We start from the raw sequence: 15,323 nt of genomic DNA on the forward strand, positions 1-15,323 counted from the left end.
CACAGGTGCCTGTTTCAGGGGTCTCGGTGTGGCTGTGGCACTGATTTCTCTCTCTGTCTGTTCTCTCTGCCTGTGCTGCGTGTGGATGGGTGTGCATCCCATGCCGTGCTGTGCTGCAGTGGTTTGTGCCCAGGGCCTGCAAGCAAAGGATAAGACGGGTTCCAGTGATCCCTATGTCACTGTCCAGGTTGGAAAGACAAAAAAAAGGACTAAAACTATCTACGGCAATCTCAACCCAGTCTGGGAGGAGAATTTCCATTTGTAAGTTCATCCCCAGTCCCCTCATCCGCCTGCATTGCTGTGCTGGGCTGTGCTGGCTGTCAGCATGTCCCTTTGGAGTGGGGGAGCCAGCTGGGCCTCATCCTGCCCCCACTGAGGGTGGAGGGGGGTGCTGGGGTCCCTCAGGGTGCTGGTTTTGTGCCATGGAGGGTTGGGCTCCAGGGGCTGATCCCGGCTGTGCTGGGGCTGCGCTGAGCCAACTGGGGAGGGTTGGTGCCCCCAGGTCTGCTCTCTTCCCTAGTTCCTGCCCTGTGTGGAGATGGTCCCTCTTGTTTAGGGAAACAGAGGATGGGGAAAAGCTGGAAAGGTTTCCCTGCTCATCCCAGGGCTTGCTCCTTCTCGCCTCCCCAGTGAGTGCCATAACTCCTCTGACCGCATCAAGGTCCGTGTGTGGGACGAAGACGACGACATCAAATCCCGCGTCAAGCAGCGCTTCAAGAGGGAATCCGACGACTTCCTGGGCCAGACCATCATCGAGGTCCGGACCCTGAGCGGGGAGATGGACGTCTGGTACAACCTCGGTAAATATCTCCCTGACACAGCCTGAGACCCCTGCGCTGCCCTCTGGGGGGATGACACAGCCTGGCCAGGCTGGGACCCCAGCCCTGGGCTCCAGAGGGACAACACAGCCTGGCCAGGCTGGGACCCCAGCCCTGGGCTCCAGAGGGACATGCTACAAGCCCTGGCCTGAAGGGCTATAGCAGCAGCAGCAATATAAATGTAACCATAAAAAAAAAATATATATACAATAAGTATACAAATATAAATATCTATTTCTGTATAAAAATTTATATAAATGTATACAAATATATTTATATAAATTTATATAAATATAATCACAGAGGTAGTGGATCAAGGGTTGGACTTGATGATCTCAGAGGTCCCTTCCAACCCAGCTGATTCTATGATTCTATATATAAATATAATATTATAAATAATTTTTAAATATATATAAAAACATTTCCTATCAGAAGCCATTGGGATCAAGTGTTTTCCCAGGGTCATTTGCAGAACCTTTAGCCCAGGAGGTCTGGAGCACCGGCCCTCTGCAGAGGGGAAACTGAGGCACAGAGAGGCCATGTCTCTAGTGTCTGGAGATGTGGCCAAATCCCTCTCTTCAGTGCCTTGGTGGCACTGTGCCCTGGCCTGGCTGCACATGGTGCTGGGTGTCCACCCAGCTCTGGCCCTCAGAGACTCTCTGTCCCGGAGCGTTCTGCCCCTCCTTGGGGCCAGGATTGAGCAGGGTTGCTCTGGGGAAGCCTCACCCCTCGTCCCCCTCCCTGTGCCCCGCAGACAAGCGGACAGATAAGTCGGCAGTGTCAGGGGCCATCCGGCTGCACATCAGCGTGGAGATCAAAGGCGAGGAGAAGGTGGCTCCCTACCATGTCCAGTACACCTGCCTGCACGAGGTGAGTGGCCCAGGCGGGCACGGGGGGCACGGCCCCCACCCCAGCGATGCCACCCTGCCACCACCGGCCCTGGGGACCTGACGGGACTCATTTGTACCCCCAGAACCTGTTCCACTTTGTGACGGATTTGCAAAACAATGGAGTGGTGAAGATCCCCGATGCCAAGGGGGATGATGCCTGGAAGGTGTACTTTGATGAGACAGCACAGGAGATCGTGGACGAGTTTGCCATGCGCTACGGGGTGGAGTCCATCTACCAGGCCATGACGTGAGTCACCTGCCCTCCACCTGGCTCAGGGGGGCTGTGCCAGCCTTGAGAGGGGATCACTGTCCCCATCATCCTCCTCTACTGCCATTGGCACCCGCCTCCCTGCCACGGGTCAGACTTGCCCCAAACCTGTGCCCATCCCTCCCCTTCTCAATGCACTGTGGCACAGCCTCACATCAAGTCCTGAGGGCACAATGTCAGATCTGAAGCTGTTGGAGAGTGTCCAAAGGAGGGACACAGAGCTGGGGATGGATCTGGAGGGGAAGGGTCTGAGGAGCAGCTGAGGGCACTGGGCTGGTTCAGCTGGAGCAGAGGAGACTGAGGGGAGACTCCTCGGGGGCTGCAGCTCCTCCCGAGGGGAGGCGGAGGGGCAGGTGCTGAGCTCTGCTCTGGGACCAGGGACAGGAGCCAGGGAAGGGCTGGAGCTGTGCCAGGGGGGTTGGGATGGATCTCAGGGAAAGGTTCTTCCCCCAGAGGGTGCTGGGGCACTGCCCAGGCTCCCCAGGGCAGTGGGCACGGCCCCAAGGCTGCCAGAGCTCCAGGAGCGTTTGGACAACGCTCTGAGGGACAGGGTGGGATTGTTGGGATGTCCTGTGCAGGGCCAGGGGTTGGACTGGATGATCCTTGTGGGTCCCTTCCCACTCAGGATATCCCAGAATTCTGTGATTCTTGAACCCCAACCCCTGCATCCCCTCCCAGGGCCCTACGCCCTCACCTTCCCCCTCTCTCCACAGCCATTTTGCCTGCCTCTCCTCCAAGTATATGTGCCCTGGGGTGCCAGCAGTGATGAGCACCCTGCTCGCCAACATCAACGCCTACTACGCCCACACCACGGCCTCCACCAACGTCAACGCCTCCGACCGCTTTGCCGCCTCCAATTTCGGGGTAAGTCCGATGGTGCGTAAACACTCTTTCCTTCTTCTCTCTTTCCTTTGGGAGGGGGTGGGGGGCTCGGGGAGCAAAACGAGCCGTGCAAAACACCCCGCTCCAAACTGCAGCCAGGCAGCAGCGGGGGGGGGGTCAGCCCCTGCTTGCCCCAAAAATCATCCCGCTCCCGCTTTTCAGGAAGGAAAGAGCCACCGCCTTCCTGGGAGAAGGGCTAAATTTGCTCCCTGAATTATTATGGGAGCCTGAGCAGCCTGGGATATTGGCAGCGTGGCAGGAGGGGGATGCCTTGGTGGCAAAATCAGAAGCAGGTGGCCAGGAGCCACCGCTGCAGCTCGCGGGGAGTTTTGCACGGCCTCGTGCACTTTGGGTGACCACGGGCCTGCCACAAACTCACCCAGCTGTGCCAGCACCCACTGGGTGCCTTCGAGGGCGAGTTTGTGGCAGGGCCGGGTGCCCCTCGGGGATACGGGTGAAGAGGGGCTGAGCTCTCGCCTCGGCTCCCCCCGTGCCATCCCAGAGGCAGGAACTGGTCGCTCTGGGTGCACACGGGTCGAGCCGGGGTCAGTGCCCAGCCCGGGCTGTAGCAAGGAGCTGGGTAGCCAGGGACACAGCCAGGGCCGAGCACAGCTCCGGGCAGCTTTGGCTCACCTCCCCGCTCCACTGCAGGGGGTAGCTAGAGCCCAGCGAGCTGTGCCTCCGGATCGCGCAGGAGGAGGAAACCGCACCAAAAGAACCGCCTTTTCTCTGACGTGGAGGGTTTTAAAAACTTGTCTCTTTCTCTTTTTTTAGAGAGCCTAAGGTTGGGTCCTAAAGTGCCCGGCCGTGTCGCTTTAACCCTGAGTACCCGTCGTGTCCAGTGTTAGTGCTGCAGCCGTTCCTCGGGTGTCGGGGACGCACGGTCCGGCCCCTGGCCTGGCTGGGCCGTCCCGGCGGGCGAGTGCCGAAGGTTTGCGGTGGCCAGCGCAGGCTGCGGGCACGGCCGAGCCGCAGCTGGGCGGGCGCGGGACTCGCTGCCCCGCCCCGTCCCCGGGTCCTGTCCCCCAGGACTCGCAGCGCTGCTCCCGGCTCTCCGGAGCCCCGCGGGTCAGCCCTGACCCGGTACAGCCGGTGCTGGGGGGAACCCAGGGCTCTCATGGGAGGCCCGCGGGGTTGTGCAAAGCCTCTCCCCAGCAGGATGCAAAGGGAAATGACCCCTGTCAGCGATTTGGGACAGTTACTGGGAAGAAATTCTTCCCTGTCAGGGTGGTGAGGAACTGGCACAGGTTGCCCAGAGAGGTGGTGATTTCCAGGGTTTCATCCCTGGAAGTGTTCCAGGACAGGTTGGACAGGGTCCTGAGCAACCTGATCTAGTGGAAGGTGTCCTGCCCATGGCAGGGGTGGAATGAGATGGCCTTTAAGGTCCCTCCCAACCCAAACCAGTCTGTGACTCTGGTTGGTTGCTTTGCCCTCAGCTCTGACCCCAAATCCGATCTGCAGCCCAAGGTGGGATTTGCCTCCCCCTGCCCTGCACTCCCTGGGTGGGAGCTGGGCTGAGCTGAACTAAAGCCCCTCAGCCCCAAAGGAGACCACCCACCTGGGGTGTTCCCTGCCCACATTCCTCAATGCAGCCCAGAGGGGAGAGCGAGGAGCCCATGGAGGTGTCCAGCTCCTGAAGATGGGCAACCACTGCAAGCCCTTTCCCTGCCCTTTTTCCTGAGCTCTTGGAAAGCCTCAATCCAGGGGCTACAGATCCTGCACCCACTCTCCCACCTCTTGCCCTGAGCCCAGGCTCAGAGGTGATCCAGTGGTCGGGGCAGACAGAACAGCCTGTCACCCCCCCAGCAGTGACTGCCAGCACAGGGGACACGTGGTGTCACCTCTCTGTCCTACACCACACCCGTGACCACACCCCGGGAGCCGCCGAGGGCTTCGAGCGAGCCCCGGCCAGCAGCGAGGACGGGCTCTGCTCTGCGGGCACACCCTGCCCTGCAGGGCTTGGATTCAGGCAGGAGGGAAGGAAGGGCAGCAGGACAGCAGGAAGGAGAGAGATGAGCCGGGAGCAGTGGGGGCTGGGTTAAGGAGCAGAGAGAGCCAGGGGCGGGGGGAGGGGGTCGGGCTCTGCCTCGTTCCCCCGTTTACCTGCCCTGGGGCGTTTCTCCGCAGAAAGACCGATTCGTCAAACTCCTGGACCAGCTGCACAACTCCCTGCGCATCGACCTCTCCATGTACCGGGTAAGGTGCCTGCCCTGCCTCGGTTCCCTCACCTGGCTGATAAAGTCTGAAAGAGCAGCGGGCTGTTTCCTCCGCCTCGCTCGCCCCCGTGAGAGTTTTGTAGGCAACGCCCCCTCTTTTCTTCCCAGAACAATTTCCCTGCCAGCAGTCCCGAGCGGCTGCAGGATCTCAAGTCCACGGTGGATTTGCTGACCAGCATCACCTTCTTTCGGATGAAGGTACTGCTGGGGCCCCACTTGCCCCGTTTTTGGGGGGGATCTGTCTCTCACTGGCCCTGGTTCTTTAGGGGTTGAGGTCACTCTGGCCCGTGGTGCCCCTGTGTGGGTTGCTGGGGGTGTGGATCTGCCCCCAACGCCACTCCCTCCCTGCATTCCAGGTCCAGGAGCTGCAGAGCCCCCCACGAGCCAGCCAGGTGGTGAAGGACTGTGTGAAGGCCTGTCTCAACTCCACCTACGAGTACATCTTCAACAACTGCCACGAGCTCTACAGCCGCGAGTACCAGACGGACCCAGTGCGTGGGGCAGGGGGGGTGCTGGGCAATGACCTTCCTCATCCCCTGCCCTTCTCCTTTCCCCAGTGCTCCTGCTCCCTCTCCAGAGCACTCAGCCCGGTGCAGAATGAGTCCCTGATCTTGGGCAGGGCTTAAAGCTCCAAAGCTGCAGGGTTGGGAGCACAAGAGACAAGATGGGGCTGTGTGTGGGCCTCCAGGGTGTTCCTTCCTGCCTCTGACATAAATCTGAGCCCTGCAGGTGGGGTGACCGGAGCCTCCTCTGTGTCCTCATCCCTCCAGACTAAGAAAGGCGAGGTGCCCCCTGAGGAGCAGGGCCCCAGCATCAAAAACCTGGATTTCTGGTCCAAGCTCATCACCCTGATTGTCTCCATTATTGAGGAAGACAAGAACTCCTACACACCCTGCCTGAACCAGTGAGTAGGTGCTGGGGAAAGGGATCCTGCTGCACCCAGAGGGGATGCCCACATGGAGGCAGTGGGAACCTGAGGCCTTTGGAAGTGGGTGTATAACACCCATTCTACAGATGGGAAAGCTGAGGCAGGTGGGAAGTGTGTGGGGAATGTCTCTCCATGTGGAAGGCTGGTCCAGCTTGTGTTCATAGCCTCAGGCTCTGCCAGGGGAGGTTCAGGTCGAACATCAGGAAGAATTCATGGAAAAGGGTTGTTAAGCATTGGAAGGGGCTGCCCAGGGTGGAGTCACCATCCTTGGAAGTGTTCAAGGAACAACTGTATGTGGCACTTAGTGCCATGGTCTAGTTGACAAGGTGGTGATCAGGCAAAGGTTGGACTCAGTGGTCTTGGAGGTCTTCTCCAACCTAAATGATTTTGTGATCCACATTCTCCCCTCGCCTCAGATTCCCCCAAGAACTGAACGTGGGGAAGATCAGCGCCGAGGTGATGTGGAACCTCTTTGCTCAGGACATGAAGTATGCGATGGAGGGTGAGTCCCCACCACCACCCTGAGCCAGCAGGGGAACCAGACAGGAGCCACCCTCTGCTCCCACCTCACCTGTTCCCTGGGCAAACCCATCTCACCTCCTCATCAACACCATGCCCAGCTTAAATCCCACCCGGGAAGCACTTCCACCTTCCCTCCGTTATAACCCGGCATCCCTGGAGCTGCTCCTGGGGAGTCGCCCCCCCAGGCTTGGGGCTCAGAGTGACCCCCACGCCCTTCCCTGTGCAGAGCATGAGAAGCACCGGCTGTGCAAGAGCGCAGACTACATGAACCTGCACTTCAAGGTGAAGTGGCTGTACAACGAGTACGTCACCGAGCTGCCCTCCTTCAAGACCCGCGTGCCCGAGTACCCCGCGTGAGTGCAGCCCTGGGGGCAGGGAGGGGTGGCACCCCGGGGGCTGGAGGCCTCACCACGGATGGATTTCCCTTCCAGCTGGTTCGAGCCCTTCGTTATCCAGTGGCTGGATGAGAACGAAGAGGTGTCACGGGATTTCCTGCACGGAGCGCTGGAGCGGGACAAGAAGGATGGGGTAGGAATGGCTGGAGCAGCAGTCAGGGGCCAGGGGGCTCATTCTTTGATGCCAAACGTGTCTTCATGGGGCCAAAATCTCGTCCCTGCCTCCTGCTGACGCCGCCTCTCGCTCCCACAGTTCCAGCAGACGTCAGAGCACGCCCTCTTCTCCTGCTCCGTGGTGGATGTCTTCTCCCAGCTCAACCAGAGCTTTGAGATCATCAAGAAGCTGGAGTGTCCTGACCCCCAAATTGTTGGGCACTACATGCGGAGGTTTGCCAAGGTGGGTCATCAGCACCTCTGGGACCCTGGTCCCAGCCCTGCCCGGGGCTCCCGGGCTCTCTGTGCCACCTCCATCCCACTTTGGCAGGGGCACAGGGCACAGAATGTGCTCCCTCTGACAGCCAGTGTGCCACCAACATGCCCTGGAACACTCTCAGCTTTTCTAGCGCAGAAGATTAATTAATTATTAGCTAATTAATGAGTTATTTGGTTAATTAATATAGATTAATTAAAACTGGCTTGCTGCAATGTACGAGGGAGTTACATGCAGGCTTGGTGTGATGGTGATGGAGCTGCCCATGGAGACCAGATGTGCTGGATCTGGTTTCCAGTGGCTGTGTCCATGTGGCTCCTGGCACGTGAACATGAGCCAGGTGTGCCCACGTGGGCAAGGAGGCCAAGGGCACCTGGCTTGTACCAGCCACTGTGTGTCCAGCAGGACCAGGGCAGTGACTGTCCCCATGTGCTGGCACTGCTGAGGCACCACCTCAAATCCTGGGGTCAGTTTTGGGCCCCTCAGGACAAGAAAGACATTGAGGGGCTGGAGAGTGTCCAGGGAAGGGAATGGAGCTGGGGAAGGGTCTGGAGGACCAGGAGCAGCTGGGGGGGCTCAGCCTGGAGAAGAGGAGGCTCAGGGGGGACCTTCTTGCTCTCTACAACTCCCTGACAGGAAGGTGGAGCCAGGGGGGGTCAGTCTGGTCCCTTCTCCCAGGTAACAAGTGATAGGGCAAGGGAAGATGGCCTCAAGTTGCACCAGAGGAGGTTCAGGTTGGATATTGGGAAAATTTCTTCACGGAAAGGGTTGTAAAGCACTGGCACAGGCTGCCCAGGGCAGTGGTGGAGTCACCATCCCTGGGAGTGTTCAAAACTGTGGATGTGGTGCTTGAGGGTGTGGTTTGATGGTGAACATGGCGGTGATGCTGGGTTGATGGTTGGACTTCATGACCTTGAAGGGCTTTTCCAACCTTAACGATTCCGTAATTCTGTGACCCATGGGGCCAGAGGCTGGGAGGATCCCAGGGTTTTATCCAGGCCTGGAGTTGTTTCACTGCTGTGGGACTGATGGTTTCCTTCTCTCCCTCCTTCCCCATCCCTGCTGCTGTCTGGGTGCCTTGGTTGCTGCCCTGTTTGGCTGCAGACCATCAGCAATGTGCTGCTCCAGTACGCCGAGATCATCTCCAAGGATTTTGCCTCGTACTGCTCCAAGGAGAAGGAGAAAGTGGTGATGTATCTCCCCTCTGCTTGTCAGCTGCCTGGTGCTGCTGGGCAGGACTGTACCCACACGGTGACCCCAGCTGTCCCCTCAGCCCCAGAGTGGGTCCCCCTGACATGGTCCTGCCCTTGGTCCCTTCCCGGCAGTCCCTGATGTGCTGCCAGGGTGTGCCATCACTCTGTGCCATCACTGTCCTTGTGTCCCCCAGTGCAAGGTGGGAGGGTCCTGGGGCCATGGGCAGCTGTCCCAGCCATATTTGTTGGTGCTGATTCTCCTCTCCATCCCACCCCTCCAGCCCTGCATTCTGATGAACAACATTCAGCAGCTCCGTGTCCAGCTGGAGAAAATGTTTGAAGCCATGGGTGGAAAGGAGGTGCGTACTGGGGGGCTCCAGGAGAGACCCCTGTGGAGGGGCAGGATGATATCCTTCCCCCCAGAGGCAGCCCCTTCCCTGGTTCCCCAGTGCTGGGAGCAGACCCCAGTTCTTCACTCCTGTGTGGGATCACACTGTGCCACCCCATGGCACCCAGCTCTGCCACCATGCCGGACTGGGATGGGCTTCACTCTGCCCGGGGGCACATGTGGGGTGCAGAGACCCCCACTAGGGCTGGTCCAGGGTCCCTGTCAACTTCTCCAACCTGTCCCTCCTCCAGCTGGACACAGAAGCCAGTGATATCCTCAAGGAACTGCAGGTGAAGCTCAACAACGTCCTGGATGATCTGAGCCGAGTCTTTGCCACCAGGTACCCCTGGGGGAGAGGGCACGGGTGGGGGGCCACGGGGAGGTGTGGGGGGCCAGGAGCTGTGGCTGGGGGCTCTGTGGGGGTTGTTGAACCTGTGTGTTGTGACCCCCAGCTTCCAGCCACACATCGAGGAGTGTGTGAAGCAGATGGGGGACATCCTGGGCCAGGTGAAGGGCACCGGCAACGTCCCCGCCAGCACCTGCAGCAGCGTCGCGCAGGACGCCGACAACGTCCTGCAGCCCATCATGGACCTCCTGGACAGCAAGTGAGTGTGGGGGGCTACAGGGACCCTCACCCTCCCCAGTGCCCCTCATGACCTGCTCCAGGAGTGTGGGGGACCTGCAGGGTCGGGGTGACCGGGAAGGGTTGATGTGGAGCTCTGTGGGGTCCTCCAACCCTGTCTCCTCTCCACAGCCTGACGCTCTTCGCCAAGATCTGCGAGAAGACGGTGCTGAAGCGGGTGCTGAAGGAGCTCTGGAAGCTGGTGATGAACACCATGGAGAAGACCATCGTCCTGCCCCCGCTCACGGACCAGACGGTGAGTGATGGGGACAGGGAGCAGAGACCCTGAGACACTGGTGACTCACTGGGGCCAGTGTGGGACATTGCTGGCCAAGGGGCCCTACTGGCTGCTGAGGGCACTTTGTGGGCCTCCCCAGACTTGTACCCAGCTCCTGGCCGGGGAAGGGATGGAAGAGAGAAAGGTGCCCCAGGTGCCAGTGCAGCCCAGCAGCCTCTTGGCTGGCTTTGCCAAAGGACCTTCCTGCCACCTCCATTGTGGCACCGAGAGGGAACACTGGTCCTTTCCTCTCCATCCTTTCCTCGGAGCTGGGGCAGCGTCCCATCAGCACTGGCTGTGGGCACGGTCTCTGCCAGGAGGTGAATCCAGAGGCTCCTGGAGTGTGAGGAGCCACTACCTGTCAGCCTTGCTGTGGGGCTGGGGGGTTTCACGGAGCTGGGGATGCTGTGGGGATGGGGGTCATGTCCCCCAGCAGGGCTGGACTCTTCCTCACCCCTGGGGGCTCTAAGGGAGCAAAGCAAACCCAGGGAATGGTGCCTCCTGAGAGGGAGGTTCCTACAGGCTGTGAGGCTCGGTGTCACATCACTGTTTGTGTGCCCCAGCCTGCATCCTGAGGCTTCCTGGGGTGGTTCTCTCGAGGTCAGGCAGGGAAGGGTGACACCAAGGGCTCTGACCCAGCCACACACCTGTCCCTGTCACTCTTTGGTGGCTTTTTTAACTGTTGCAAAGCTGGGCTCAGGCTCTTCCTTGGAGTTTCTGGAGCCACCAGCCTTTCTGTCGGCTCTCTGGGGCTGTGGGGCTGCTGTGCTGTGTCTGGGAGGGAGGGTGCAGTGGTGACCTGTCAGCCCTCAGTGGTGCCACCTCACTGGCACCTTGTCACAGCCCAGAGCCTGGCTGGGGTCAGCCCCATATTGCTCCTGGCTGGGCCCACACATCCTTGGCCAAATGTTGCCAAATCCTGCAGGAGTGCTGGTGTCACTGTCCTCGTCCCAGTCCCCATCCCAGTCCCTTCCCAGCTGTGTTCTGGAGGCCGTGGGCCCTGTGCTGAGAGCAGAGAAGGGGGCATGGACATGTGGCTCTGTTGGGTGATTTTCCTGAGAGATGTCAGGAAACCATGCTGGGGCTGGTCCCTAGGGCAGGGGACAGCCTGCCCAAGTGGCCCTGGGGGTACCTGGTGGCTTGGGGGTACATGTCAGAGCTGAGTGTCAAATGGAGGTCCCTGAAGCAGAGCCCCCCTGGGGCAAAGCCCCCTCCCCACATTCAGGAGGGCCGGGAGAGATGGGGATGGGGCCCCTGTGGGGGCTGTGGAGGCATGATGTGGTGGCAGGGCAGCGACACTCAGTGCTGTGGCACCTCAGATGGGGGACACCCCTGGCTCTGGCAGGGGTGGGGGCCACCCAGGGCTTGCTGTGGGGCAGCAGGGACTGGGGAGGATGGAGAAGGAGGGGGCCGACACTCACGTCACGGTTGTTCTCTCCAATTGCTCCTCTCGCCTCTCAATGGCAGATGATTGTAAGTACGGCAGCTCCCTGTCTGTCTGTCTGTCTGTCCGCTCTGTGTCGGTCCTGGCCTCGCCGGTTTTTGTTTTGTGTGGCTGCCCTTGCCCTGCCCACAACCCTCCTTCGGCTCCTGACCTGGTCCAGCTCCGTGGTCCCCATCCCCGTGCTGCCCACCTGGCACTGGCTCCTGGCCGGCACTTGCCAGTGGGTGGGAAGGTCTTGGACAGACTCGCAGAGCTGGGGTGTGGGGAGGCACAGGGGGTAGTGATGGGGTGGGAGGGGATGGTGATGGGCAGTGCCACCGAGCCTGGGCTGATCCTGTCTTGCTCTGTGCTCGGGGCAGAGCAGGGAGTGGTGTGTGCTGGGAGTCAGGGCTGCTCTTCCTTCCCCTCGTGCCTCAGTTTCCCCTCGAGGCCCTGGCTGGGGTCTGGCTGTGGTGGGGTGAGGGCAGAGGAGGATCTCGGTGGTGGGTCAGGCTGCTGGCACGAGTTGTGGGGCTCCTTCCCTGCCCGGGATATGACCCTGGGAGCCTGGACTCCCAGTTCCCTCCTCGGCATCGCTGCTGGGTCCTTGCATGGCTTTGACTGAGCAGTTTCCTTCTGTCCTCTTCTGACCAGTCTGTGGCCATGGGCAAGGGAAAGGCAATTCCATCCCCAGTCCTGCCCCCAGCCCTGCTGTGACTCAGGCACCTGTACAGGAAGAGCAGTGGGGTTGGGAGCCAGTGGTGGGGTGCTGGTGCCAATTCCTGAGGGGGCAAATACTCCTGTGCTGTCCCCCAACACCTTTTGTGTCCAACAGCAGCATTTGGAGAGGCCCTGGGGGCAGCCTGGGGCTGAGCCTCCCCTCAGACCTCGTGGGGACCCAATGTCCCAGCCTTGCTGAGGCTGTGGGGGATGGGATAGGGTCAGCTCTGTGTACCAGCTCCTCTTGTTCACCCATGACCCTGTGCCAGGGCCAGAGCCCTTCCTGGCAGCCCTGCTTGGCCCTACCTCTGCTGCTTGTGCCTCCTGAGGCTTCCCAGCCAGCCAACTCCCTGCTCCCACCTCCTGATTCTGACATGCCCCAGCCCACCCTGAGACCCCCCCATGGCACTGCTGCCTCATTTCACACCGATTCTCTTGCCTGGGCCAGTGTGGGGTTGTCAGTGGGCCCAGCCCTGCACGGACCAGTGCTCTGTGTCCAAACCCAAACCCAGCTCCCCCTCCCTGCTCCCTCCCCAGTGCTGGGAGCACCTGCCAGAGCTGGAGCAGGATGTGGGGGCACCAGAGCCTGCCCACACACAGTTGGCCCCTGCCTCCCTGTATCCCACCAAGGACCATCCCACGCAGGCTCAGCATCTCTGTATCCCAGCAGGGACCAGTTCCACAGTGTGGGGACCAGTTCTCCAGCAGTGCAACATCCTGTATTCCAGTGGGGACCAGCATCCCGATGACACCAGTCCCTCACTGATTCTCCCAGTGGGGACCAGTGCCCCATAACCAAATATCCCAGTGGGTCCCACCAGGGCCCAGTCCTGTTTTTTAGGAGCTCGGGATGTCTCTGCCACCAGCTTGTGGCCACGCCCTGTGCCCAGCCTGGCCCTGTCCCCCCCTGTGTCCTGTGCCACGCTGTCCCCCCACCCCCCACTCAACCTCTGACGTTGCTTCTACAGGGCACGCTCTTGAGAAAACATGGCAAGGGGACAGAGAAGGTAAATAGCTGTGGGCTCCGTGTGTGTCACCACCCCGGGGCCACACCCGTGGCCTCACAGCCGCCTGCTGTGGAGGTCCAGGCTTGTCTGTGCTTCCTCTGTCGTGCTGTCTGGATGTGGTGTCGTGGTGGGGTGTGCTGTGTTGTGTGCAGGTGGGGGACAGTCACCTGTTCTGTGTCACCCAGGGTAGGGAACGGGTGCTGTGTGGTGTTTGTCCCCATGGGGGGGCACATGGGGTGTCACCCATCCCTCTGATGGGGACGTGTGGGGTGTCACCCATCCCCGCAGGGGACGTGTGGGTGTCACCCATCCCCAGAGGGGACGTGTGGGGTGTCAGCCATCCCCAGAGGGGACATGTGGGGTGTCACCCATCCCCCTGGGGGACACTGCCCCACAGTCCTCAGCACCCTCCAGCTGCCTGGCTGGGATAGTGAGGGGATGGGGTCCTCAGCATGGGGGGCTCAGGAAGAGGGGTCACCCCCCATGCTGGGCCGTGCTGGGCTCACTGGGGGCCCTGGGGCTGCTGAGATCCCCTGGATCTCTGAGCTTGCTCCCCCCTCCTGCTCAGGGGGACACATCAGGGCTTGCTAAGCCCCCAGCCTTGCCCCAAGGGCTTTCTCCAGCACGTGGGCTCTTGCCCTATCTGGGGGCTCCTCACCACGGGGTGGGGACCCAGCACTGCCCCCCCAGACTGCCTACTTCCCAAATCCTGGGTCTTGGGAAGAGCCATGCCAGCATCCGTCTGGGCAGTGCCTGCAGCTCCCCCTCCTCTCCTGGGGGACACTGGCTCCTGCCCAGTGTGCTGAGTGTTCTGGGAGAGCTGATTCCCTCTGATTTCCCAGCCCCAGTCGATGTGGGGAGCAAACCAGGAGAAACCTGGCACGCTCATCACCAGCCCGGGGCTGAGGCTTTGCAGGAGTGAACTGGTGCTGAAGCAGTGGCACCAGCAGAGAGCTGGGCACAGCCAGAGGAGAGCACAGGGCCAGAGCCCAGGGCCGGGGGATGTGGGGGGCCTGGAGCTGCGGCTCAGAGCTGCTGGGGCCACCAGTAACTGTCCCTTGCTGTTCTCTTCCAGAGCAGGGTGAAGCTGCCCAGTCACACTGAAGTAAGGACATGGCTCTTCTGCTCCCCACTTGGCACTGCTCCCTCCTCTCGCCTCCTCCCTGTCCCTTGTCCCCTGCGCTCTGGCTTGGGGGGGCCCCAGCTCAGTGCAGTGTCCTGCTGTGCTCTGTTTGGGGGACACCAGTGTCCCCAGCTCCCAGCCTGTCCGCCAGCTGGGGGAAATGGGGACATCGAGGGTGGGATTAATGGGACAGAACTGAGTGGGCAGGGGAGTGGGCACAAAGGGTTCATGGGAAGGGGTGAAAAATGAGGGCACAGAGGGGGCTGACCCCTGCAGGTGGTACTGGTTAGTGGGAGAGATGGCGGGATTGCTTTGTTGAGCAGGACTGGAGCTACTGGTGCCGGGAGAGGGAAGGTGCTGGGAATCACTAGGCTCCAGTTGAACCAGTTGCATTTGCACAGTGGAGGAGTTGAGAAGGGGAGCTTGTGCTCAGCCTGGTGAGGGGTGCCAGTCCAGGGAGGTGAGCGGGATCTGCCCGTGCCAGGGGGCTGCCACAGCAATGGGTCCCATGGGATGACTTCCTGGCCCCTGCCACGGTGGGGGCACAGGGCAGGTGAAGGCAGCCTGGTTCCCTGGGTTCCCTGGGGTGCCCAGGGGCTGGGAGCCTCTGTGGGACTGGGCAGGGGTCTGGGTGTCAGGGGAGTGTGTGCTGGCTGCCAGCACTGCAGGGTACAGGCTGTGTCCTCCCCGTGCCCGCTGTCCCCTGCACTCGCTCTCTGCTCCCGCCATGTCCGGTGTCCATGTGGTCAGTGCCGTGCCCTGCCAGGCTCTGCTGGCTGCAGAAGCAGGTGCTTGGAGCACAGGGAGCAGGATGGAACCCTTGGGCCAAGCTTCTTGTGCTGAGCAGAGCATGAGGACCCTGATGCCAGCGTGACGTCCTGCCCTGGGGTCCCCAAGCCCCCAGCCTGTTGCTGAGAACTCAGGGGCTGAGCCGGGGCTGCCAGTCCTGTGTCACCTTTCTGGCCTGAGTGGTGGCACCTGGGGCTCTCCAAGGAGCACTGGCCGGTCCCCTGGAGCCTGGGGGAGGCCCTGGAGCTGCAACAAACTTCTGGCACGACGTGCCCAGCCTGGCCATGGCACCCCCAGCCCGGCTGCTCACGGGAGCCATCCCTGTCTCTTTGCTCTCTGCAGGGCACACAGATGATTTTCAACGCAGCCAAGGAGCTGGGGCAGCTCTCCAAGCTGAAGGTGAGGGTTGGGGGGCTGGGCTGGGGGTCTCCA

General features: G+C 60.9%; 1 protein-coding gene across 1 annotated transcript in view; it reads left to right on the plus strand.

Annotated features, from left to right (window-relative positions):
• Window positions 1-15,323, plus strand: part of UNC13A (unc-13 homolog A) — a 33,971-nt gene that overhangs the window by 12,850 nt on the left and 5,798 nt on the right. Inside the window, exons 18-39 of the mRNA XM_027705176.1 lie at window positions 120-261; window positions 631-800; window positions 1,573-1,688; window positions 1,792-1,955; window positions 2,690-2,840; window positions 4,986-5,054; window positions 5,183-5,272; window positions 5,431-5,565; window positions 5,845-5,978; window positions 6,419-6,504; window positions 6,751-6,877; window positions 6,956-7,052; window positions 7,173-7,316; window positions 8,454-8,537; window positions 8,824-8,901; window positions 9,182-9,270; window positions 9,383-9,535; window positions 9,685-9,808; window positions 11,297-11,302; window positions 12,941-12,979; window positions 14,055-14,084; window positions 15,234-15,290. Of these exons, the coding sequence (XP_027560977.1) occupies window positions 120-261; window positions 631-800; window positions 1,573-1,688; window positions 1,792-1,955; window positions 2,690-2,840; window positions 4,986-5,054; window positions 5,183-5,272; window positions 5,431-5,565; window positions 5,845-5,978; window positions 6,419-6,504; window positions 6,751-6,877; window positions 6,956-7,052; window positions 7,173-7,316; window positions 8,454-8,537; window positions 8,824-8,901; window positions 9,182-9,270; window positions 9,383-9,535; window positions 9,685-9,808; window positions 11,297-11,302; window positions 12,941-12,979; window positions 14,055-14,084; window positions 15,234-15,290 (2,285 nt within the window). The remainder of the gene's footprint in view (window positions 1-119; window positions 262-630; window positions 801-1,572; window positions 1,689-1,791; window positions 1,956-2,689; window positions 2,841-4,985; window positions 5,055-5,182; window positions 5,273-5,430; window positions 5,566-5,844; window positions 5,979-6,418; window positions 6,505-6,750; window positions 6,878-6,955; window positions 7,053-7,172; window positions 7,317-8,453; window positions 8,538-8,823; window positions 8,902-9,181; window positions 9,271-9,382; window positions 9,536-9,684; window positions 9,809-11,296; window positions 11,303-12,940; window positions 12,980-14,054; window positions 14,085-15,233; window positions 15,291-15,323) is intronic.

The sequence above is a fragment of the Neopelma chrysocephalum genome, unplaced genomic scaffold (genome assembly GCF_003984885.1).
Source record: "Neopelma chrysocephalum unplaced genomic scaffold, ASM398488v2 Primary Assembly neopelma1_320, whole genome shotgun sequence".
NCBI lineage: Eukaryota > Metazoa > Chordata > Aves > Passeriformes > Pipridae > Neopelma > Neopelma chrysocephalum.